Raw genomic sequence first — 26,882 nt, forward strand, 5'->3', positions numbered from 1 at the left:
TTCTGTGCCATAAACTTTGATGATTCAATGATGATACTATGATATAATATGATGATACCATACTTGGAGGTGTCGAAACAGTGAGGATACCAATCGACTGCACCAGGACATAGATCAGCTAGCAAAATGGGCAGACAAATAGCAGATGGAATTTAATACAGGGAAGTGTGATCTGATGAATTTTGGCAGAAGGGATAGGGAGAGGCAATATAGACTAAATGGCACAGTTCTAAAGCATGTACATGGACAGAGGGACCTGAGGGTTCATGTGCATCGATTTTAAAGGTGGCAGGACATATTGAGAGAGTGGTTAGTAAAGCATATGGGAACTTGGGCTTCATAAATAGAAGTATTGAGTACAAAAGTAAGGAAGTTTCACTGAACCTTTATAAAGCTCTGGTCTGGCCATCACACTTTAGGAAGGATGTGAGCGTCCTTGAGAAGGTGCAGAGGAAATTTACCAGAATGATTCCCGGGATGGAGAATTTCACTTATAAGGTTACATTGGAAAAGCTGGAAAAGGGAGGGAGTTTTGGAATTTTGACCCTGCCACAGTGAAGGAATGGCAATAAACTTCCAAGTCAGGATGGAGTGTGGCATGGAGTGGAACTTGCAGCTGGTGGTGTTCCCGTGCATCTGCTGCCCTTGTTCTTCGAGGTGGTAGAGGTCACGGGTTTGGAAGGTGCTGTTGAAGGAGCCTTGGTGAGTTGCTGCAGTGCATCGTGTACTCACTGCTACCACTTTGCGTCGGTGGTGGAGGGCGTGAATGTTGAAGGTGCTTTGTCTTGGATGGTGTCGAGCTTCTTGAGTGTTGTTGGAGCTGCACCCATCCAGGCAAGTGGAGAGTATTCCATCACACTCCTGACTTGTGCCTTGTAGATGGTGAACAGGCTTTGGGGAGTCAGGAGGTGAGTTACTCGCTGCAGAATTCCCAGCTTCTGACTTGCTCTTGTAGCCACAGTATTGATATGGTTGGTTGAGTTAAATGTCTGGTCAATGGTAACCCTCTGAATGTTGATAGTGGTTGATTCAAGCAATCGAAATGCCATTGAACATCAAGGTGAGATGGTTAGATTCTATCTTGTTGAAGATGGTCTTTGCCTGGCACTTGTGTGGTGCGAATGTCACTTGCCACTTGTCAGCCCAAGCCTGAATGTTGTCGGGTCTTGCTGCCTGTGGGCATGGACTGCTTCAGTATCTGAGGAGTTGCTAATAGTACTGAACACTGCAATCATCAGCAAACATCCACACTTCCAATCTTATGATGGAGGGAAGGTAATTGATGAAGCAGCAAAAGATGGTTGGGTCGAGTACATTACCCTGAAAAACCCCTGGAGCACTGTCCTGGGTCTGAGATGATTGGCCTCCAACATTGTCCATAATAGTAAATTCTAGGATTTATTTCCTGTTTTCTCTCTCCCTCCTTTCTTGAATGGCAGGGTTACATTTGTTACCTTCTCATTGATGAAGGACGTTTTAGAATCTAGGGAATTCTGGAAGATGAAAATCAATGCATCCACTATCTCTGTAAACACCATCAGGTCCAGGGAATTTGTTGGTTTTTAGTCCTATTAATTTATCCAGTGCTATTTCCTTATTAATACTAATATTCTGAAATCCCTCATTTCAGTACTCTTGGATCCCAAATACTTGTGGAATGTTTGTTGTGTCTTCTACCAAGAAGACCGATATGAAGTATTTGTTTACTGTCTCTGCCATTTCCTTATTCCCCATTATAATTTCTCCTATCTCTGCCCACATTTGTTCTTGTTAATCTCTTCCTTCTTCATGACTTACAAAAGATTTTACTGTCTGTTTTTATGTCTATAGTTAGTTTACTGTCCTATCTTATCTTTTTTTATTAGTTTCTTTGTTATCCTTTTAAAATCTTTCCAATCCTCAGGCTTGCTACTCTTTTTGGCAACATTTTAAGCACCTTCCTTTAATACTATCTTTAACTTGTTAGACACGGTTGGACCATTTTTCCTGGGAAGGGTTTATTCCTTAATGAAATGTATAATCATTGCAAATTATGAATCAAATCTTTAAATATTTTCTATTGCCTATTTACTGTCATATGTTTTAATCTAGTTTCCCAATCTACCTTAGCCAATTTCCCTTCATACCTACATAGTTTGCTTTGTTCAGATTTAGGACCCTAGTTTGAGACTTAAATAAATTACTCTCATACTCAATATAAATTTCATCATATTATTGTCACTCTTCCCAAGAGGCTCCTTTACTAAGATGTTGTTAATCAATCCTTTTTCCTTGCAAAAGGCTGAATTGAAGATAGCCTGTTCCCTAGTTGATTCCTTGACATACTGATCTAGAAAACTAACTTGTATACATTGCATGAACTTGTCCTCCACAGTACTATTGCAAATTCGGTTTGCCCAATCTATATGAAGGTTAAAGTCCCCCACGATTACTGTTTTACCCTTATTACATGCACCTCTAATTTCCTGATTTAAACTCTGCGCTACACTACAACCACTATTAGGGGGCTTATAAACAACTCCTACCAATGTTTTCTGCCCATTATTGTTTCTTAACTGATTCTACATCTTGATTTTCCAAGCTTAGATTCTTTCATCTGTCTTTATCCCATCCTTTGTTACCAGGGCAACCCTCTTACTTTTCAGTTTTGCCTATCTCTTCTAAAAGTCAAGTATCGTGGAATATTTACTTCCCAACCTTGGTCACTTTGCAACCAAGTCTCTGTAATGGCTGTTAGATCAAACACATTAATTTCTATCTGAGCTAATAATTCATCCATTTTGCTGAAAGTGCTTTGTGCATTCAGATATAGTGCCTTTGGCTTTAATTTTTTTTCTGTTTTCCCCAATGTCACCCAGCCACTAATGCCCCATTACCTTTGTTAAACTCTCTGACCCTTCTTGATCCACTCTGCTGATTTTTACCCAAATTGTTATTCTGCTCGAAAACCTCGACATTTGGATGGTAGAGTCATTATGGCACAGAAAGAGGCCATGCTGGACTCATTGATTTTGAAGTCACCTTTTCCTGAATCCTTCCATCACCCCCGCTCCCCCCAAAAGGGTGAGAAGGCCTATTTACCACCCTAGTTACATGATTTTCCAGGACAGGATACTGATCCCAGCCTTGTTTAAGTGGAACAGCTCCCACTTTGCCCAGCACTGATACCAGCGCCCCACGAATTGAAACCCCTGCCTCCCACACCTTTCAGCCATATATATAACCTATGGCATGGCTCAGGTAACAATCCAGAGATTATTACTTCTGAGGTTCTAAATTTTAGTTTTCAACCCTAGCCCCTCAAACTCTCTCAGCAAAACACCATTCCTAGTTCTAGCTATGTCATTAGTTCCTACATGCACCACAACAACTGACCCTCCCCCTTCCACTCCAATTTTATCTCCAGCCCTGACGAGATATCCTTAACCCTGACTCCAGGCAGGCAACACAACCTTCAGAACTCCCAGTCGAGGCTGCAGAGAACAGTATCTATCCCCCTGACTATACTGTCCCCTACCACTACCACATTCCTTTTCACTCCCCCCACCTGAATGACCTCTTGTACCATGGTGCCATGGACAGTTTGCTCATCTACCCTGCAGGCTTTGTCCCCACCCACATAGGCAGGAAGAACCTTGTACCTGTTGGATAAGGGAAAGGGCTGAGGCCTCTCCAACACTGCACCTGGGTTCCCCTTACCTGTCTGATTCCTGTCCCTGAACACTAACCAGACCTGCACCTAAGGGGTGTGACTGCAGCCTGGACCAATGTGTCCAGGGAACTCTTCCTCCTTCCTGATTCCCTGTAATGTCTGCATCTCAGACTCCATATCAACATCTCTGAAATGGAGTTCCTTGAGATGCAGACACTTAACTCAAGGGTCACGATGCTCTCCATTAAGGGGAGGTGGTGTAGTGGTAATGTCACTGGACTAGTAATCCAGAGGCCCAAGCTAATGCTCTGGAGACATGGGTTTGAATTCCACCACAGCAGATGGTGAAATTTGAATTCAATTAATAAATCTGGAATTAAAAGCTAGCCTAATGGTGACCATGAAATCATTGTCGAATGTTGTAAAAACCCATCTGGTTCAGTAATGTCCTTCAGGGAAGGAAATCTGCCGTCCTCACTTGCTTTGGCCTACATGTGACTCCAGCCCCACAGCAATGTGGTTAACTCTAACATGCCTTCTGAAATGGCCTAGCAAACCACTCAGTTGTATCTAATTGCTACGAAGTGTAAGAAAATGAATGAAACCGGACAGACCACCTGTCATCAATCTAGGCACTGGAACCAACAACGGCAATCCCAGCCCTGCCAACCCTGCAAAGTCCTCCTTACTAACATCTGGGGGCTTGTACCAAAGTTGGGAGAGCTGTCCCACAATCTAGTCAAGCAACAGCCTGACATAGTCATTCTCTTGGAATCATACCTTACAGACAATGTCACAGACACCACCATCACCATCCCTGGATATGTCCTGTCCCACTGGCAGGACAGACCCACCAGAGGGGCAGCACAATGGTATATAGTTGGAGGGAATTGCACTGAAGTCTCATGGCATCAGGTCAAACATGGGCAAGGAAACCTTCTGCTGATTACCATGTACCATTCCCCCTCAGCTGATCAATCAGTGCTTCTCCATGTTGAACACCAATAGGAAGAAGCACCGAGGATGGCAAGAATGTACTCTGGGTGGGGGACTTCAATGTCCATCACCAAGAGTGGCTCAGTAGCACCACTACTGACCGAGCTGGCCGAGTCCTAAAGGACATAGCTGCGAGACTGGGTCTGTGGCAGGTGGCGAGGGAACAAACAAGAAAGAAAAACCTACTTGACCTCGTCCTCGCCAATCAACCTGTAGCAGATGCATCTGTCTATGACAGTATTGGTAGGAGTGACCACCGCACAGTCCTTGTGGAGACGAAGTCCTGTTTTCCCATTGAGGAAACCCACCATCATGTTGTGTGGCATGACCACCGTGCTAAATGGGATAGATTTCAAACAGATCTAACAACTCAAAACTGGGCATCCATGAGGCGCTGTGGGCCATCAACAGCAGCAGAATTGAATTCAACCACAATCTATAACCCCATGGCCTGGCATATCCCCCAGTCTACCATTACCATCAAGCCGGGGGAGTGCAGGAGGGCATGCCAGGAGCTGCACAAGGCATACCTAAAAATGAGGTGTCAGCCTGGTGAAGCTTCAACACAGGACTACATGCCAAACAGCGGAAGCACATGTGATAGACAGGAATAAGCGATCCCACAACCAACGGATCAGATCTAAGCTCTGCAGTCCTCCCACATCCAGTTGTGAATGGTGGTGGACAATTAAACAACTAACTGGAGGAGGAGGCTCCACAAATATCCCCATCCTCAATGATGGGGGAGCCCAGCACATCAGTGCGAAAGACAAGGGTGCAGTATTTGCAACAATCTTCAGCCAGAAGTGCTGAGTTGATGCTCCATCTTGGCCTCCTCCTGAGGATCCCTGCATCACAGATTCAGTCTTCAGCCAATCCGATTCACTCCACATGATATCAAGAAACAAATGAAGATACTGGATACTGTAAAGGCTATGAGCCCTGACAACATTCCGATAATAGTACTGAACATTTGTGCTTCAGAACTAGCCATGCCCCTAACTAAGCTGTTCTAGTACAGCTACAACTCTGGCATCTACCCGGCAATGTGGAAAATTTCCCAGGTATGTTCAGGCCTCAAAAAGCAGGACATGTCCAACCCGGCCATCAGTCTACTCTTGATCATCAGCAAAATGATGGAAGGTGTCATCAACAGTGCTATCAAGCACACTTGCTCAGCAATAACCTGCTCACTGACACTCAGTTTGGGTTCCGCCAGGGCCACTCAGCTCCTGACCTCATTACAGCCTTGGTCCAAACATGGACAAAAGAGCTGAACTCCAGAGCTGAGGTGAGAGTGACTGCCCTTGACATCGAGGCAGCATTTGACCAAGTATGGCATCAAGGAGCCCAAGCAAAACTGAGGTCAATAGAATCAGGGGGAAAACCCTCCGCTGGTTGGAATCATACCTAGCAGAAAGGAAGATGGTTGTGGTTGCTGGAGGTCAATCACCTCAGTTCCAGGACATCACTGCAGGCGTTCCTCAGGGTAGTGTCCTAGGCCCAACCATCTTTAGCTGCTTCATCAATGACCTTCCTTCAATCATAAGGTCAGAAGTGGGAATGTTCGCTGATGATTGCACAATGTTCAGCACCATTCGCGACTCCTCAGATACTGAAGCAGTCCATGTCCAGATGCAGCAAGACCTGGACAATATCAGGCAACAAGTGGCAAGTAATGTTTGTGCCACACAGGTGCCAGGCAGTGACCATCTCAAACAAGAGAGAATCTAACCACCTCCCCTTGACATTCAATGGCATTACCATCGCTGAATCCCCCACTATCAACATCCTGGGGGTTATCATTAACCAGAAACTAAACTGGACCAGCCACATAAATGCTGTGGTTGTAAGAGCAGGTCAGAGGCTGGGAATTCTATGGTGAGTAACTCACCTCCTGACTCCCCAATGCCTGTCCACCATCTACAAGGCACAAGTCAGGAGTGTGATGGAATACTCTCCACTTGTCTGGATGGGTGCAGCTCCAACAACACTCAAGAATCTCAACACCATCCAGGACAAAGCAGCTTGATTGGCACCCCATCCACAACCTTCAACATTCACTCCCTTCACCATTGACGCACAGTGGCAGCAGTCTGTACCATCTGCAAGATGCACTGCAGCAATGCACCATGGCTCCTTCGACAGCACCTTCCAAACCTGTAACCTCTACCACCTAGAAGAACAAGGGCAGCAGATGCATGGGAACACCACCAGTTGCAAGTTCCCCTCCAAGCCACACACCATCCTGACTTGGAATGATATCGCCGTTCCATCACTGTTGCAGGATTAAAATCCTGGAACTCCCTTCCTAACAGCACTGTTGGTGTACCTACACCCCAAGGACTGCAGCAGTTCAAGAACATGGCTCACCACCATCTTTTCAAGGGTAATTCTTCTCTTCTTTGGCCTCCTTGTCTCGAGAGGTGATCAGTGGTTTGTGAAGCAGCGCCTGGAGTGGCTATAAAGGCCAATTCTAGAGTGACAGACTCTTCCACAGGTGCTGCAGATAAAATTGTTTGTCAGGGCTGTTACACAGTTGGCTCTCCCCTTGCGCTTCAGTCTTTTTTCCTGCCAACTGCTAAGTCTCTTCGACTCGCCACACGTTAGCCCCACCTTTATGGTCCAGCCAACAATGCCCACATCACACAAACAAATTAAAAAGATAAATTCCCACATGCTGCAGTTGTGACACAGCACATGCCATCCCGATCTAACCTTGCATTTATCTAATTAATTAAAGTTTATATATTTAATCAACTTAGCATCTTTTTTAGTTGTTGAACTAATTACTTAATCCTGTTTAAGTTATTGGTGAGTTAAGTTAAACTTACCCCCCTGCTGCCCCCATGCAGTGATGTTTCTTTGTGATTTTTTTCCCCCATGCTGTTCTGCTGCTGCTCCCACTCACTTTAGTTTAAATCCTTGGAGCCGCCCCCTTGGTGCTGCTCGCTCTCCTGCATCTCTGCAGCTGCCTTGGTGCTGCTCGCTCTCCTGTCTCTCTGCACCTCCCTTGGTGCTGCTCGCTCTCCTGTCTCTCTGCACCTCCCTTGGTGCTGCTCACTCTCCTGTCTCTCTGCACCTCCCTTGGTGCTGCTCGCTCTCCTGTCTCTCTGCAGCTCCCTTGGTGCTGCTCGCTCTCCTGTCTCTCTGCAGCTCCCTTGGTGCTGCTCGCTCTCCTGTCTCTCTGCACCTCCCTTGGTGCTGCTCGCTCTCCTGTCTCTCTGCACCTCCCTTGGTGCTGCTCGCTCTCCTGTCTCTCTGCAGCTGTCTTGGTGCTGCTCGCTCTCCTGTCTCTTTGCACCTCCCTTGGTGCTGCTCGCTCTCCTGTCTCTCTGCACCTCCCTTGGTGCTACTCGCTCTCCTGTCTCTCTGCACCTCCCTTGGTGCGACTCGCTCTCCTGTCTCTCTGCACCTCCCTTGGTGCTGCTCACTCTCCTGTCTCTCTGCACCTCCCTTGGTGCTGCTCGCTCTCCTGTCTCTCTGCACCTCCCTTGGTGCTGCTCGCTCTCCTGTCTCTCTGTACCTCCCTTGGTGCTGCTCGCTCTCCTGTCTCTCTGCAGCTCCCTTGGTGCTGCTCGCTCTCCTGTCTCTCTGTACCTCCCTTGGTGCTGCTCGCTCTCCTGCATCTCTGCACCTCCCTTGGTGCTGCTCGCTCTCCTGTCTCTCTGCACCTCCCTTGGTGCTGCTCGCTCTCCTGCATCTCTGCACCTCCCTTGGTGCTGCTCGCTCTCCTGTCTCTCTGTACCTCCCTTGGTGCTGCTCGCTCTCCTGTCTCTCTGCAGCTGCCTTGGTGCTGCTCGCTCTCCTGTCTCTCTGCACCTCCCTTGGTGCTACTCGCTCTCCTGTCTTTCTGCACCTCCCTTGGTGCTGCTCGCTCTCCTGTCTCTCTGCACCTCCCTTGGTGCTGCTCGCTCTCCTGCATCTCTGCACCTCCCTTGGTGCTGCTCGCTCTCCTGTCTCTCTGTACCTCCCTTGGTGCTGCTCGCTCTCCTGTCTCTCTGCAGCTGCCTTGGTGCTGCTCGCTCTCCTGTCTCTCTGCACCTCCCTTGGTGCTACTCACTCTCCTGTCTTTCTGCACCTCCCTTGGTGCTGCTCGCTCTCCTGTCTCTCTGCACCTTCCTTGGTGCTACTCGCTCTCCTGTCTCTCTGCAGCTCCCTTGGTGCTGCTTGCTCTAGTGTCTCTCTGCAGCTCCCTTGGTGCTACTCGCTCTCCTGTCTCTCTGCAGCTCCCTTGGTGCTGCTCGCTCTCCTGTCTCTCTGCACCTCCCTTGGTGCTACTCACTCTCCTGTCTCTCTGCAGCTGTCTTGGTGCTGCTCACTCTCCTGTGTCTCTGCACCTCCCTTGGTGCTGCTCGCTCTCCTGTCTCTCTGCACCTCCCTTGGTGCTACTCACTCTCCTGTCTCTCTGCACCTCCCTTGGTGCTGCTCACTCTCCTGTCTCTCTGCAGCTGTCTTGGTGCTGCTCGCTCTCCTGTCTCTCTGCAGCTGTCTTGGTGCTGCTCGCTCTCCTGTCTCTCTGCACCTCCCTTGGTGCTGCTCACTCTCCTGTCTCTCTGCAGCTCCCTTGGTGCTGCTCGCTCTCCTGTCTCTCAGTACCTCCCTTGGTGCTGCTCGCTCTCCTGTCTCTCTGCACCTCCCTTGGTGCTGCTCGCTCTCCTGTCTCTCTGCACCTCCCTTGGTGCTGCTCGCTCTCCTGTCTCTCTGCACCTCCTTTGGTGCTGCTCGCTCTCCTGTCTCTCTGCACCTCCCTTGGTGCTACTCGCTCTCCTGTCTCTCTGCACCTCCCTTGGTGCTGCTCACTCTCCTGTCTCTCTGCAGCTGTCTTGGTGCTGCTCGCTCTCCTGTCTCTCTGCAGCTGTCTTGGTGCTGCTCGCTCTCCTGTCTCTCTGCAGCTCCCTTGGTGCTGCTCACTCTCCTGTCTCTCTGCAGCTCCCTTGGTGCTGCTCGCTCTCCTGTCTCTCTGCAGCTCCCTTGGTGCTGCTCACTCTCCTGTCTCTCTGCAGCTGTCTTGCTGCTGCTCGCTCTCCTGTCTCTCTGCAGCTCCCTTGGTGCTGCTCGCTCTCCTGTGTCTCTGCACCTCCCTTGGTGCTGCTCACTCTCCTGTCTCTCTGCAGCTCCCTTGGTGCTGCTCGCTCTCCTGTGTCTCTGCACCTCCCTTGGTGCTGCTCACTCTCCTGTCTCTCTGCAGCTGTCTTGGTGCTGCTCGCTCTCCTGTCTCTCTGCAGCTGTCTTGGTGCTGCTCGCTCTCCTGTCTCCCTGCAGCTGTCTTGGTGCTGCTCGCTCTCCTGTGTCTCTGCAGCTCCCTTGGTGCTGCTCGCTCTCCTGTCTCTCTGCAGCTGTCTTGGTGCTTCTCGCTCTCCTGTCTCTCTGCAGCTGTCTTGGTGCTGCTCGCTCTCCTGTCTCTCTGCAGCTCCCTTGGTGCTGCTCACTCTCCTGTCTCTCTGCAGCTGTCTTGCTGCTGCTCGCTCTCCTGTCTCCCTGCAGCTGTCTTGGTGCTGCTCGCTCTCCTGTCTCTCTGCACCTCCCTTGGTGCTGCTCGCTCTCCTGTCTCTCTGCAGCTCCCTTGGTGCTGCTCGCTCTCCTGTCTCTCTGCAGCTCCCTTGGTGCTGCTCGCTCTCCTGTCTCTCTGCAGCTCCCTTGGTGCTGCTCGCTCTCCTGTCTCTCTGCAGCTCCCTTGGTGCTGCTCGCTCTCCTGTCTCTCTGCAGCTGTCTTGGTGCTGCTCGCTCTCCTGTCTCTCTGCAGCTCCCTTGGTGCTGCTCACTCTCCTGTCTCTCTGCAGCTGTCTTGGTGCTGCTCGCTCTCCTGTCTCTCTGCAGCTGCCTTGGTGCTGCTCGCTCTCCTGTCTCTCTGCAGCTGTCTTGGTGCTGCTCGCTCTCCTGTCTCTGCACCTCCCTTGGTGCTACTCGCTCTCCTGTCTCTCTGCAGCTGTCTTGGTGCTACTCGCTCTCCTGTCTCTCTGCAGCTGTCTTGGTGCTGCTCGCTCTCCTGTCTCTCTGCAGCTCCCTTGGTGCTGCTCACTCTCCTGTCTCTCTGCAGCTCCCTTGGTGCTGCTCGCTCTCCTGTCTCTCTGCAGCTCCCTTGGTGCTGCTCGTTCTCCTGACTCTCTGCAGCTCCCTTGGTGCTGCTCGCTCTCCTGTCTCTCTGCAGCTCCCTTGGTGCTGCTCACTCTCCTGTCTCTCTGCAGCTGTCTTGGTGCTACTCGCTCTCCTGTCTCTCTGCAGCTGTCTTGGTGCTGCTCGCTCTCCTGTCTCTCTGCAGCTGTCTTGGTGCTGCTCGCTCTCCTGTCTCTCTGCAGCTGTCTTGGTGCTGCTCGCTCTCCTGTCTCTCTGCAGCTCCCTTGGTGCTGCTCACTCTCCTGTCTCTCTGCAGCTGTCTTGGTGCTACTCGCTCTCCTGTCTCTCTGCAGCTGTCTTGGTGCTGCTCGCTCTCCTGTCTCTCTGCAGCTGTCTTGGTGCTGCTCACTCTCCTGTCTCTCTGCAGCTGTCTTGGTGCTGCTCGCTCTCCTGTCTCTCTGCAGCTGTCTTGGTGCTGCTCACTCTCCTGACTCTCTGCAGCTGCCTTGGGGCAGCGGAATGTGACTGTGAGTCAGGCAGATCAGGAAACCCCAGGTGCCGTGCTGGAGGAACCCCAGCCTTTATCCTTATCCAGCAGGTACAAAGTTTTTCCTGCCTATGTGCAGGGGGGCAGAAGCTTCAGGTTCAATGAGCAAACTGTCCATGGCACCATGGTACATGAGGTCATTCAGGTGGGGGGAGTGAAAAGGAATGTGGTAGTGATAGGGGACAATATAGTTGTGGGGGATATACAGTTCTCTGCAGCCTCGACCTACCTACAGCTAACAATCGACCCTGTCCCCAACCCCTGGCTAACTACCAGCTAACCAGCCCTCACCCCCAACCCCCGCCAATGCTGCCACCTCTGCTTCCCCTGTCTAACACCCAGCTAATCCCTTGTGTCTGTTCCCTGCAGATCAATGATGCTATTGGAAACGAGTGGCCCTGGATCTACTTTGTCAGCCTCATCCTGCTGGGCTCGTTCTTCGTGCTCAATCTTGTCCTGGGTGTCCTGAGTGGGTGAGTATGGAGTCATAGAATATTTCAGGACAGAATCAGCCAATTCGACCCATCAAATCAATGCCGATGTTATTCTCTACATGAGCCACCCACTCTAAACGCACTCCCATGCTCACTCTCTACATCCTATAATGTCCCACCCACTCTAAACTCACTCCCATGCTCACTCTCTACATCCTATAATGTCCCACCCACTCTAAACTCACTCCCATGCTCACTCTCTACATCCTATAATGTCCCACCCACTCTAAACTCACTCCCATGCTCACTCTCTACATCCTATAATGTCCCACCCACTCTAAACGCACTCCCATGCTCACTCTCTACATCCTATAATGTCCCACCCACTCTAAACGCACTCCCATGCTCACTCTCTACATCCTATAATGTCCCACCCACTCTAAACGCACTCCCATGCTCACTCTCTACATCCTATAATGTCCCACCCACTCTAAACTCCTCCCATGCTCACCCTCTACATCCTATAATGTCCCACCCACTCTAAACGCACTCCCATGCTCACTCTCTACATCCTATAATGTCCCACCCACTCTAAACGCACTCCCATGCTCACTCTCTACATCCTATAATGTCCCACCCACTCTAAACGCACTCCCATGCTCACTCTCTACATCCTATAATGTCCCACCCACTCTAAACGCACTCCCATGCTCACTCTCTACATCCTATAATGTCCCACCCACTCTAAACGCACTCCCATGCTCACTCTCTACATCCTATAATGTCCCACCCACTCTAAACGCACTCCCATGCTCACTCTCTACATCCTATAATGTCCCACCCACTCTAAACTCACTCCCATGCTCACTCTCTACATCCTATAATGTCCCACCCACTCTAAACGCACTCCCATGCTCATTCTCTACATCCTATAATGTCCCACCCACTCTAAACGCACTCCCATGCTCACTCTCTACATCCTATAATGTCCCACCCACTCTAAACGCACTCCCATGCTCACTCTCTACATCCTATAATGTCCCACCCACTCTAAACGCACTCCCATGCTCACTCTCTACATCCTATAATGTCCCACCCACTCTAAACTCACTCTCATGCTCACTCTCTACATCCTATAATGTCCCACCCACGCTAAACGCACTCCCATGCTCACTCTCTGCATCTTATAATGTCCCACCCACTCTCAGCTCACTCCCATGCTCACTCTCTACATCCTATAAAGTCCCACCCACTCTAAACTCACTCCCATGCTCACTCTCTACATTCCTATAATGTCCCACCCGCTCTAAACGCACTCCCATGCTCGCTCTCTACATCCTATAATGTCCCACCCACTCTAAACGCACTCCCATGCTCACTCTCTACATCTTATAATGTCCCACCCACTCTAAACTGACTCCCATGCTCACTCTCTACATCCTATAATGTCCCACCCACTCTAAACTCACTCCCATGCTCACTCTCTACATCTTATAATGTCCCACCCACGCTAAACTCACTCCCATGCTCACTCTCTACATCCTATAATGTCCCACCCACTCTAAACTCACTCCCATGCTCACTCTCTACATCCTATAATGTCCCACCCACTCTAAACGCACTCCCATGCTCACTCTCTACATCCTATAATGTCCCACCCACTCTAAACGCACTCCCATGCTCACTCTCTACATCCTATAATGTCCCACCCACTCTAAACGCACTCCCATGCTCACTCTCTACATCCTATAATGTCCCACCCACTCTAAACGCACTCCCATGTTCACTCTCTACATCCTATAATGTCCCACCCACTCTAAACGCACTCCCATGCTCACTCTCTACATCCTATAATGTCCCACCCACTCTAAACGCACTCCCATGCTCACTCTCTACATCCTATAATGTCCCACCCACTCTAAACGCACTCCCATGCTCACCCTCTACATCCTATAATGTCCCACCCACTCTAAACGCACTCCCATGCTCACTCTCTACATCCTATAATGTCCCACCCACTCTAAACGCACTCCCATGCTCACTCTCTACATCCTATAATGTCCCACCCACTCTAAACGCACTCCCATGCTCACTCTCTACATCCTATAATGTCCCACCCACTCTAAACTCACTCTCATGCTCACTCTCTACATCCTATAATGTCCCACCCACTCTAAACGCACTCCCATGCTCACCCTCTACATCCTATAATGTCCCACCCACTCTAAACGCACTCCCATGCTCACTCTCTACATCCTATAATGTCCCACCCACTCTAAACGCACTCCCATGCTCACTCTCTACATCCTATAATGTCCCACCCACTCTAAACGCACTCCCATGCTCACTCTCTACATCCTATAATGTCCCACCCACTCTAAACGCACTCCCATGCTCACCCTCTACATCCTATAATGTCCCACCCACTCTAAACTCACTCTCATGCTCACTCTCTACATCCTATAATGTCCCACCCACTCTAAACGCACTCCCATGCTCACCCTCTACATCCTATAATGTCCCACCCACTCTAAACGCACTCCCATGCTCACTCTCTACATCCTATAATGTCCCACCCACTCTAAACGCACTCCCATGCTCACTCTCTACATCCTATAATGACCCACCCACTCTAAACGCACTCCCATGCTCACTCTCTACATCCTACAATGTCCCACCCACTCTAAACTCCTCCCAGATGCAATGGGTTGGATCTCCCAGACAGTTTTAAAAATCAATGTCCTCTTCGCTCATTTCTCCGAGCACTTCTGACCTTGACATCTGTGAACAAGGCGATTCATGGTGATCCTGCTAGTCTGCTACTTCCCCGCAAGCTTCGACTTTCAAAACAGGTTCCAGTCTTCACAGCATTTTACTTTAACAGGCTTCCGAGAGCAGGTGTCTCCTCTCTCTCTCTCTCTCTCTCTCTCTCAAGGCCGCAACCACTGGTTCTTCTCTTCCAGCCTGCTGTGAGTCTGCAACTACGGAGTTCCCTTCTTCTAGCCTGCCTTGAGGCCACAACCAGTGGTTTCTTCTCTTATAGCCTGTTTGCCTTCAGAAAATCTGTTAAATTTATCTGCACTCAGAAGTCAATAGCTTATTGTATTGTTCCGAAAATGCAGCGTCCAGAAGTCTGGTTTCGCAAAGCCACTTGGGCCTTTCCATTGTTCCCAGGTATTAATAGCTACCTGGTATACTTAAAACTTCTGAATTACTGACTCCTTGTTTTATAAAAGTCTAGGAAGGCAAAACCTATTGTTCATCAGATGTTAGCCTTGCAGTCTCTGTTCTTCAAAAGAAAGTCTTTGATCTATGTTCTCTTGTCCTGGTAACCTTTTGCAGCGTGGAGGTGAGATCACCTGACCTTCCGGACTCCATCATGAACTTCTAATCATCGCAATTTTTTGAAAACAGCATTATGTTACAAGGTCCAGCATTCATAACACCCATGATATGACATAAATAGGCAAAATCGGCCTTGGCATACTCGCTCTTTGTCAGGTTTATGACACGATTAGCTTTGGACAGCCTGTGAAACAGAGCTCTCAAATGTCTGACATGATCACTCCATGTGTCACTTTACACCAAAAGGTCATTGATGTACACAACACAATTCTCAACCCGACAATCATTTGATTGGTTAATCTTCGCTCAGAGTTTTCCTGAAGGCAGAATTGGTAGTTGATTCTCTTCCCCTGGTTTCTGGCTGTAGCGGTCTGTAGGCTTGGAGGGTCCCCCAGTCGCAGATGTTTTTTTAACTTGATGTTTTCTGGGGAGAGAGAGAGAGAGACAGGGGAGCAGCAGCCTTCTCAGCTACTCTCCACTTGGTTACTGCCAGTCTGCTGTCTGTGTCACAAAACTTCTAGTTTCTTCAGAGATGAACAGGTGGTCACGTGGTTCTATCAATCCACTTTGTTTTTAATGAGGTCCAAAGTCTAAAACCCAAAACTCCTCTTAGGTGGGATTGCCAGTATTTTCCTCCAGAGGGACGTCTCCACTTATGAATGCCTCAGGATGAGTTTGAATGGCTTGCTAACGAGGATCATCTGGCTAATCTACTCCATTAGCCAAAGCATTGTTCTTGCTGGGCTTCTTGTTAGACATTTTATCTCCAGTTCAGTCTCCTGGTGTTTCAGATGTAAATGGCAGTGGCCATCCTGGCTGCTAGTTTTTTTTTAAAGTTACTGTATGGGTTTTTCCCATTAAAAGTCTAATGTGAGTTTCCAATTGATAAAATTAATATTTCCCATTTGGCATATTGGGTTTTCCAGACACTGACTTAATTAAAGGCTTCCCAATGATCTGACATGTATGACATGTCTTACAAAAGTCAACCACATCCTTATGCAGCTTCGGCCAGTAAAATGCACCATCACACTAGCCTGAGTCTTTCCAATACCTAAATGACCTGCGACTAGAATCTCATGGACAATTCTCAAAATTTCACAGCGGTAGCAGGGAGGGACAACAATTTGATGGATTCCAGCCCAATCGTTATCAACGGGCCTCTGGGGGAATGGGGGGGATTTCCACCTCCTCATCAAAATGTCATTCTTGACATAATAACACTCAAGGACCTTTTCAGCCTCTGCCTCAGAACATGCCGTCTGAGACAAGCTCCTCAAATCAGGATCTGCCTGTTATGCCTCAACCAAGGGAGATCATTGTTAGCCTTGGAGCCTTTAACATCCACTTTTCCATCCAAATCCATGAAAACAGTTTCAGCCAACCAAATATCTGAATTGTCCTCCACAACTACTGAATCCGTCTCATCTTGTTTAACCCTATGAGCCTGGGACCTCGTCACAACACAGTCTGGGAATAGTCTGGGAAATCTTCCTGCAAAACCTCAGTTTCTTCAGCCTCAGCTGGCTTCTCCGAAACCACTGGTCCCACATAAGAGATTAGCGTGTAAAATTAAAGTGCATGGAATTGGGGGTAGTGTATTGCGATGGATAGAAAATTGGTTGACAGACAGGAAACAAAGAGTAGGAATAAATGGGTCTTTTTCCGAATGGCAGGCAGTGACTAGTGGGGTACCGCAGGGATCGGTGCTAGGACCCCAGCTATTCACAATATATATTAATGATTTAGATGAGGGAACTAAATGTAATATCTCCAAATTTGCAGATGACACAAAACTAGGTGGGAGGGTGAGTTGTGAGGAGGATGCAGAGAGGCTTCAGGGTGATTTGGACAAGTTGAGTGAGTGGGCAAATGAATGCATGGCAGATGCAGTATAATGTGGATAAATGTGAGGTTATCCACTTTGATAGCAAAAACAGGAAGACAGATTATTATCTGAATGGCTATAAACTGAGAGAGGGGAATATGCAACGAGACCTGGGTGTTCTCGTACACCAGTCGCTGAAGGTAAATATGCAGGTGCAGCAGGCAGTTAAGAAGGCAAATGGTATGTTGGCATTCATAGCGAGAGAGGATTCGAGTACAGGAGCAGGGATGTCTTGCTGCAATTATATAGCACCTTGGTGTGGCCACACCTGGAATATTGTGTGCAATTTTGGTCTCCTTATCTGAGGAAGGATGTTCTTGCTATCGAGGGAGTGCAGCGAAGGTTTACCAGACTGATTCCTGGGATGGCGGGACTGATGTATGAGGAGAGATTGAGTCAGTTAGGATTATATTCGCTGGAGTTCAGAAGAGTGAGGGGAGATCTCATAGAAATCTATAAAATTCTAACAGGACTTGAGAGGGTACATGCAGGAAGGATGTTCCCGATGGTGGGGGAGTCCAGGACCAGGGGTCATAGTCTAAGGATATGGGGTAAACCTTTCAGGACTGAGATGAGGAGAAATTTCTTCACCCAGAGAGTGGTGAGCCTGTGGAATTTGCTACCACAGAAAGCAGTTGAGGCCAAAACATTGTATGTTTTCAAGAAAGAGTTAGATATAGCTCTTGGGATGAAAGGGATCAAAGGATATGGGGGGAAAGCGGGAACAGGTTACTGAGTTGGACGATCAGCCATGATCATAATGAATGGTGGAGCAGGCTCGAAGGGCCGAATGGCAATACTCCTGCTCCTATTTTATATGCTTTCTATGTTTCTATGTCTAAATCGAGAACAGTTTGCAAATCTATTGCAGAATGGGCAACAACACTGCAGTCATCCGCAAACTGTAGATCATGTATGTCGATGGTGGTCAGTTTAGGCACGGAGGCGTCTGAGGTTAAAGAGTTTTCCATCTAGGTGGTATTTAATACTCACACCAGAGGGCAGCTGATCAACATAAATAAATCATGAATTAACAGTCAGATCAGGGTCTATATATATTAAAAATTGCACATTAACTATCTGATAAAACAAAGATAGATCTCATGGATTTACTGGGCAGTCCACTCAGCATAAATGGCACCAATTACAGGCACAGAGTTCTTCAAAGCTCTGAACTTCCTCAGATCTCCATCTCCTGTCTTCCAAGATGCAGTCACCGATTCTGATCCGACAGCAATTCCTCTTCAACCTGCACTCTAAGGATATGGTCCTCACCAAAATGGCACAGTTCTCCAGAACCTCCTCAGCTCTGCTCATGACAGTCTTGATGGCGTGAATCCACCAGTATTACTTTTATCTGAACCATTCAGTAACTACTCTACACTTTATGGCCAGGTCTGGTTAATCAGTTACTTTAAGTAACAGAAACAGCTGCTGGATCACGCCTTCACTTTCTTTCCTCAGCTTGCCTGCACTCCACTCCTGCATGATTGGAGCTCAGATGGCTCGGTGTCCTTTTATCTGGTTCCAGCCAATTTCAGTTTCCCGAGAAGTCTGAAGTTTTTGTTTCAGTCTCTGTTTCAGTTTCTGTTTCAGTTTTCGTTTTCCTTTCAGTTAGGGTCTGTCTCAGTTTTTAAAAAAAACAAGCTTTGAAACCAGGGTATGCGCACCTGGTTAGTGCAACAGAGCATTCGACAAGTCCTCTGTTCAGGCAACAGCTTGCACATGCTCCCCCACTGGCCCTGCAAAACAATGGATTGCATCGCAACATTGATCATTAAAATGTCATGAACAGGCACCAAACATAATCAAAATGGCGAATGAAATGCTAGCCTTTATATCCAGAGGACTAGAATACACGGGGGTTGCAAGTCATATACAAAGCCCTGGTTAGACCACAGCTGGAGTACTGTGAGCAGTTCTGGGCACCACATCTGAGGAAGGATATATTGACCTTGGAGGGAGTGCAGGGCAGATTTACCAAAATGATACCTAGATTCCAAAGTTAAATTAGGAGGAGTTTTATTCCCTGGCATTTCGAAGGTTGAGGGGTGGCATTATTTGAAAACATAGCATTAGTTTTCACATGTACACTGACAGCACCCAGCACTAGCTCACTAGCACCTTTCTCAACTCTTCACCATTGCTAAATTATCAGACTGCTTGTCTGATATCCAGTTCTGGATGAGCAGAAATTTCCTCCAATTAAATATTGGGGAGACTGAAACCATTGTCTTTGGTCCCCATCACAAACTCTGTTCCCTAGCTACCGACTCCATCCTTCTCCCTGGCAACAGTCTGAGACTAAAGTAGACTGTTCACAACCTTGGTGTCATATTTGACTCCGAGAGAAACTTCTCAACATGTATTCATGCCATTGCTAAGACCGCCTATTTCCACTTCTGAAACTTCACCCCGTCTCAGTTTATCAGCTGCTAAAACCCTCATCCATGCCTTTGTTACCCCAAGCCTTGACTGTTCTAAAGCTCCTGACTGGCCTTCCCCATTCTACCCTCTATAAACCCTACATTGGCTCTCGGTCAGCCAACGTCTCAATTTTGGAATTCTCATCCTTGTTTTCAAATCCCTCCATCCATCCAGCCCCACAACCCTCCAAGATCTTTGTGCTCCTCTAATTCTAGCACCTTGAGCATCCCTGATTTTAATCGCTCCACCATTGGTGTCCGCGCCTTTAGCTGCCTAGGGCCTAAGCTCTGTACTCCCCTCCATGAACCTCTCTGCCTTGCTACCTTTCTTTCCTCCTTTAAGACATTCCTTAAAACTACCTCTTTGACCTCATTACTTCTTTTGTGGCTTGGTGCCAAATTTTGCTTTATTACACTTCTCGGGATGTTTTGTTACATTAAAGGTGTGAGATAACTATACATTGTTGATTTGTTCGAAATTTTCAAGATATTAAGGAGAACAGTTAGGGTATATTTCCACTGATTGAGGAGCCTAGGATTAGGAGGCAAGGTCTTAAAAATTAAAGCCAAATCTTTCAGAAATTAGTAAGTTTGCGGACGACACAAAGGTTGGTGGAGTTGCGGATAATGATGAGGATTGTCAGAGGATACAGCAGGATATAGATCGGTTGGAGACTCGGGCGGAGAAATGGCAGATGGAGTTTAATCCGGACAAATGTGAGGTAATGCATTTTGGAAGGTCTAATGCAGGTGGGAGGTATACAGTAAATGGCAGAACCCTTAGGAGTATTGACAGGCAGGGAGATCTAGGCATACAGGTCCACAGATCACTGAAAGTGGCAACGCAGGTGGTTAAGGTAGTCAAGAAGGCATACAGCGTGCTTGCCTTCATCGGTTGGGGCATAGAGTATAAAAATTGGCAAGTCATGTTGCAGCTGTACGGAACCTTAGTTAGGCCACACTTAGAATATTGCGTGCAATACTGGTCACCACACTACCAGAAGGACGTGGAGGCTTTGGAGAGGGTACAGAAGAGGTTTACCAGGATGTTGACTGGTCTGGAGGGCATTAGCTATGAGGAGAGGTTGGAAAAACTCGGATTGTTTTCACTGGAACGATGGAGGTGGAGGGGCAACATGATAGAGGTTTACAAAGTTATGAGGGCATGGACAGAGTGGATAGTCAGAAGCTTTTTCCCAGGGTGGAAGAGTCAGTTACTAGGGGACATAGGTTTAAGGTGTGAGGGGCAAAGTTTAGAGGGGATGTGCGAGGCAAGTTCTTTACACAGAGGGTGGTGAGTGCCTGGAACTTGCTGCCAGGGGAGGTGGTGGAAGCAGGTACGATAGCGACGTTTAAGAGGCATCTTGACAAATACATGAAGAGGATGGGAATAGAGGGATACGGTCCCTGGAAGTGCAGAAGGTGTTAGTTTAGGCAGGCATCAAGATTGGTGCAGGCTTGGAGGGCCGAATGGCCTGTTTCTGTGCTGTACTGTTCTTTGTTCTTTTTGAATGAAATTAGGAAACACTTCCACACACAAAGGGTGGTAGAAGTTTGGAACTCTCTTCTGCAAACAGCAATTGATGCTGGATTAGCCATGATCTCACTGAATGATGGAACAGGCTCAAGGGCTAAATGGCCTATTGCTGATCATATGTCCCAATGATTGCTGATATATCTTTCACCTGGAGTTTAGTTTAGTTTAGTTTAGTTCAGTTTAGAGATGCAGCACTGAAACAGGCCCTTCAGCCCACCGAGTCTGTGCCAACCATCAACCACCTATTTATACTAATCCTACACTAATTCCATATTCCGACCACATCCCCACCTGTCCCTATATTTCCCTACCACCTACCTATACTAGGGGCAATTGCTAATGGCCAATTTACCTATCAACCTGCAAGTCTTTGGCATGTGGGAGGAGTTTGTTTCAATCATTTTGTAATGTTGGAGTTCTTTGGGACTCGGACTGAGCTCCTCCTGTGACCCTGAGGTTTTTACTTCAGCAATCGCTGGAGAATTTGCAGCCGGTGTAGGTGTAATTTCCTGTTCAGGCCCTGTGATGTCACAGGTCCACTACACTACCATATCCAGTTGGCAGGAGGGAACAGACAGGGGGCAGTTTCAGTTCAATAGAGTGATGTGTGAAGTGAGAAAAGGCAGTGGCAATACCATTGAATGGTGAAATTTAAAAGAAACAGCTGAAAACAGCTTTTCGTACAATTATTTTTGAAGTACACTTGCTATATTTATAGAACAGCCCCTTCAGTCAAAATAGGGCAGCATTCCCACAGTACTGCAGTGGGAATATCAGTCTAGTTAAGGGGCTCAGGTGTCTGGAGTGGGACTCGAACACCGTTTTGACTCAGAGGTGAGTGTGCTGCCACTGAGCCAAAGCTAACTGGTGATTGTGTATAACGGAGTGTGCGTCCGCTCTGCAGGAATGACCTGTGACTTTCTGTTTGTAATCCAGGGAGTTCTCCAGAGAGAGAGAGAAGGCCAAATCACGGGGAGATTTCCAGAAGTTCAGGGAGAAGCAGCTGCTGGATGAGGATCTGAAGGGTTACCTTGACTGGATCACACACGCTGAAGATATTGACCTGGACCACATCAAACATGGAGAAGGTGAGGAGCTGAGCGGAGGCCTTGGACCATGGTCAGTTGCCTTGCCTGAGACCTTTACAGCCCAACCCTGGATGTTGTGCTGGAGATTTGATGCTCCATTGAGGCCTAGTTCTCAGACTGGATAAGGAAACAGTTAGGATCCACCCTTTTCAGTTGGCCAACTTTTCACAACTCTTAATATTGTGTCTGTCAGTATAGCTTCCCCTGTAGTCTCCATCACACACCAATCTCTAAAGGTTTGTGAAATTGTCTGAGAATCCAGAGTCCAGAGACTTGAGTGCATAATCAGGCCGATGTTCCAGTGCTGTACTGTCGGAGGTACTGTCTTTTGGCCCCATCTGCCCTCTCAGGTAGATGTAACAGTTTGTCTGGCAATATTTGAAGAAGAGCAGGTGTGTTCTCCCCAGTCTCCTGGCCAATATTTGTTCCTTAATCCCTATCACCAGAACATATTATCTGGTCATTGTCACATTGATGCTTGTGGGATCTTGCTGTGCACAAATTGGCTGCAGTATTTCCTACATTACAACTGTGACCACACTTCATTAACTGTGAAGTATTTTTGGGATGTCCTGAAGTTGTGAAAGACACTGTTTAAATGCAAGTCTTCTGTTGTGATCGTTTATGCCCACCTGAAAGGGCAAATGGGGCCTCAATTTCCACATCTCACCTGAAAGAAGGAACCTCTGACAGTGCAGCACTCCCTCTGTACTACACTGGAGTGTCAGTCTGGATTTGTGCATTCAAATCTCTTGAGTGGGGTTTGAACCCACAACCTTTTGATTCCGGAGCAACAGTGCTATCCACTGAGCCAAGGCTGGCTCTTTGAAATGTGTGCTTGTTGTGACTGTGTCTCACCCTCTCTCTCTCTGCAGGGATATTAGCATCAGATGAAAGCGGTTCCATGGGCTCTCAGGAATTGTTTGAGATGAAGGGAATGGGCCTGCTCTCACGCATCATGTAAGTCAGCATTGACCAATCACCTATTACTGTGTGAAAGATTGTTGTTAAGCAGACTTGTTGGCCTTATGGGATTGGTGGGAGGGGGTAAAAGCCTGATGCAATGGTGTGATGAGTTTGTTTGCTTTCTTTCCTCTTGGTTATGGAGGTGTAGGGGTTATGGTATCAGACTTGGAACCTGGATGGTCTGAGTTCATCATCCCACTACAGCAAGTTATGAAATAAAATTCTGGAATATATATCAGCTGTGGCTTTGTGACTAACATTGTCACCTCTGTCTAAGTTGACATTTCCATGCTGTACAGAGCTAGCACTGGATTGTCAGAGGTGCAGTCCTGTGGATGAGACATTAAACGTTTGGGTTCTGTCAGGGCCATTCGGCTCCAGACCTCATTACAGCCTTAGTCCAAACATGGACAAAAGAGCTGAATTTCAGACTGAGGAAAGAGTGACTGCCCTTGATATCAAGGCAGCGTTTGACTGAGTATGGCATCAAGGAACCCTAGCAAAACTAGTCACTGGGAACCAGGGGGAAAACATTCCACTGGTTGGAGTCCTACCCAGCACAATGGATATAATTGCAGGAGTTCCTCAGGTAGGTGTCCTTGGCCCAACCATCTTCAGCTGCTTCATCAATGACCTTCCCTCCATCAGAAGTGCAGATGTTCACTGATGATTGCACAATGTTAAGTCCATTTCTAACTCCTCAGATACTGAAGCAGTCTGTGCCTGCTTGCAGCAAGACAGGGACAACATTCAGGCTTGGGTTGATAAGTGGCAAGTAACAATCGCACCCCAAAAGTGCCAGGCAATGACCATCTCCAAAAAAGGAGGGAGCCCAAGCACCTCCCCTTGACATTCATTTCTGCATCTCCAGTCATGAACATCCTGGGGGTTACCAGTAACCAGAAACTGAACTGGACCAGCCATATAAACGCTGTAGCTATCAGAGCAGGTCAGAGGCTGGAAATTCTATGGTGAGCAACTCACCTCCTGACTCCCCAATGCCTGTCCGCCATCTACAAAGCGCAAGTCAGGAGTGTGATGGAATACTCTCCGCTTGCCTGGATGGGGGCAGCTCCAACAACATTCAAGAACCTCAACACCATCCAAGACAAAGCAACCTGCTTGATTGGCACACTATCCACAACCTTCAACATTCACTCCCTCCACCATCAGCGCACAGTGGCAGCAGTGTATACCATCTACAAGATACACTGCAGCAACTTGCCAAGGCTCTTTACACAGCACCTTCCAAACTCACAACCCCTACCAGCTAGAAGGACAAGGGCAGCAGATGCGTGCGAACACCACCATCTCCAAATCACACACCATCCTGACTTGGAACTATATCGCCGTTCCTTCACTGTCGCTGGGTCAAAATCCTGGAATTCTTTCCCTAACAGCGCTGTTGTTCTGATGAAAGGTCACAGACTGGAAACGTTAACTCTGCTTTCTCCACAGATGCTGCCAGACCTGGTGAGTATTTCTAGTACTTTCTGCTTTTCTTTCAGATTTCTAGCATCCACAGCATTTTGCTTTTATTCACCAAAAATAGATTAGCCAGCTGTTTCTGGGAGCTTGCTGTGCACAAATTTGCTGCCATGTTTCCTACATTACAGCAGAGACTACATTTCAAAAATACTTCATTGACAATAAAGCAACAACGATGAACATGAAACTACTGGATTGTTGCAGAAACCTGTCTAGTTCACTATTGGACTTCAGGGGAGGAAATCTGCCATCCTTTCCCAGTCTGGCCTGCATGTGACTCCAGATCCACAGCAATGTGGTTGACTCTTAAATGCTCCCTGAAGTGGCCTAGCAAGACACTCAGTTGTATCAAACTGCTACAGAAAAGTAGAATAAGAATATAAGCAGACGGACCACCTGGTATCGACCTGTATGACAATTGTACACTCTGCCCAGTCAACCCTCCAAAGTCCTCCTCACTAATGTAATGAGTTCTTTATGTTAATATAAAAGCAAAATACTGCGGATGCTGGAAATCTGAAATAAAAACACAAAGTGCTGGAAAGTACGCTACAGGTCTGGCAGCATCTGTGATGAGAGAAGCAGAGTTAATGTTTCAGGTCAATGACCTTTCATCAGAGAAATGTAATTAGTTTTAAGCAAATAAAGTGGGGGTGGGGCAAAAGAGAACAAATGGGAAGGTGTTGATAGGACAGAGGGTCACAGAGAATAACTGACAAGGAGGTCATGGGGCAAAGGCAGAGAGTGTTAGTGGTGTGGTGAAATACAAAGCGTTAGTGCAGAGAGGGTATTAAATGAAGAATGAAAGCTGAGCCAAAAGCACAAACATGAAAAAAAACAGTGGGCAGGCACATGGTAAAAAAAATTTGAATGATGAAACAAACTAAAATAAAATGAAATAAAAAGAAAAAAGAAAAAGTAAAACTAAAAATAAAAAATGGGGGGCTCTGAAATTGTTGAACTCAATGTTCAGTCCGGCAGGCTGTAGTGTGCCTAATCGGTAAATGAGATGCTGTTCCTCGAGCTTGCGTTGATGTTCACTGGAACACTGCAGCAATCCCAGGACAGAGATGTGAGCATGAGAGCAGGGGGGAAGTGCTGAAATGGCAAGCAACCAGAAGCTCGGGGTCATGCTTTCGGACTGAGCGGAGGTGTTCCGCAAAGCGGTCACCCAGTCTGCGTTTGGTCTCCCCAATGTAGAGGAGACCACATTGTGAGCAGCGAATATTGTATACTAAATTGAAAGAAGTACAAGTAAATCACTGCTTTACCTGAAAGGAATGTTTGGGGCCTTGGATAGTGATGAGAGAGGAGGTAAATGGGCAAGTATTAAACCTCCTGCGATTGCAGGGGAAGGTGCCGTGGGAAGGGGACGAGGTGGTGGGGGTAGAGGAGGAGTGGGCCAGGGTGTCACGGAGGGAATCATCCCTTTGGAATGCTGACAGGGGAAGGGAGGGGAAGATGCGTTTGGTAGTGGCATCACGCTGGAGGTGGCGGAAATGGTGGAGGATGATCCTTTGGATATGGAGGCTGGTGGGGTGGAAAGTGAGGACAAGGGGAACCCTGTCATGGTTCTGGGAGGGAGGGGAAGGGGTGAGGGTAGAGGTGTGAGAAATGGGCCGAACACGGTTGAGGGCCCTGTCAACCACAGTGCGGGGGGGGAATCCTCGGTTGAGGAAAAAGGAAGACATATCAGAAGCGCTGTTGTGGAAGTTTGCATCATCAGAGCAGATGCGTCGGAGACAGAGAAACTGGGAGAATGGAATGGAGTCCTTACAGGAGGCAGGGTGTGAAGAAATGTAGTTTAGTTTAGTTATACAGCACTGAAACAGGCCCTTCGGCCCACCGAGTCTGTGCCGACCATCAACCACCCATTTATACTAATCCTACACTAATTCCATATTCCTACCACATCCCCACTTGTCCCTATATTTCCCTACCACCTACCTATACTAGGGGCAATTTATAATAGCCAATTTACGTATCAACCTGCAAGTCTTTGGCATGTGGGAGGAAACCGACGCAGACACGGAGAACTTGCAAACTCCACACAGGCAGTACCCAGAATTGAACCCGGGTCGCTGGAGCTGTGAGGCTGCGGTGCTAACCACTGCGCTACTGTGCGAGTCGGTGGGCTTATAATGAATATTAGTGGACAGCCTATCCCCAGAGATGGAGACAGAGAAGTCGAGGAAGGGAAGGGAAGTGTCAGAGATGGACCATGTAAAGGTGAGAGAAGGGTGGAAATTTGAAGCAAAGTTGATAAAGTTTTCCAGTTCGGGGCGGGAGCAGGAAACGGCACCGATACAGTCATCAATGTACCGGAAAAAGAGTTGGGAGAGGGAGCCTGAGTAACTGGAACAAGGAATGTTCGACATATACCACAAAAAGACAGGCATGACTAGGACCCATGCGGGTACCTTTTACTTGAAGGAGAAGTTGTTCAATGTGAGAACAA

The 26,882-nt window shown here is 47.8% G+C and overlaps 1 protein-coding gene across 6 annotated transcripts in view; it reads left to right on the forward strand.

The window, feature by feature from the left end:
* cacna1sa (calcium channel, voltage-dependent, L type, alpha 1S subunit, a) overlaps nucleotides 1-26,882 on the forward strand; it is a 722,633-nt gene that overhangs the window by 343,945 nt on the left and 351,806 nt on the right. For all 6 annotated transcript variants that reach the window (XR_010977454.1, XM_068056917.1, XM_068056913.1 and 3 more), the window contains 3 exons: nucleotides 11,622-11,725; nucleotides 21,819-21,970; nucleotides 22,846-22,930. Coding sequence is in view for 5 of the 6 variants with exons in the window: in XM_068056917.1 (XP_067913018.1) it covers nucleotides 11,622-11,725; nucleotides 21,819-21,970; nucleotides 22,846-22,930 (341 nt within the window). In the remaining variant the exon portion in view is untranslated. The remainder of the gene's footprint in view (nucleotides 1-11,621; nucleotides 11,726-21,818; nucleotides 21,971-22,845; nucleotides 22,931-26,882) is intronic.

This window comes from Heterodontus francisci, chromosome 25 (genome assembly GCF_036365525.1).
Source record: "Heterodontus francisci isolate sHetFra1 chromosome 25, sHetFra1.hap1, whole genome shotgun sequence".
Lineage (NCBI taxonomy): Eukaryota > Metazoa > Chordata > Chondrichthyes > Heterodontiformes > Heterodontidae > Heterodontus > Heterodontus francisci.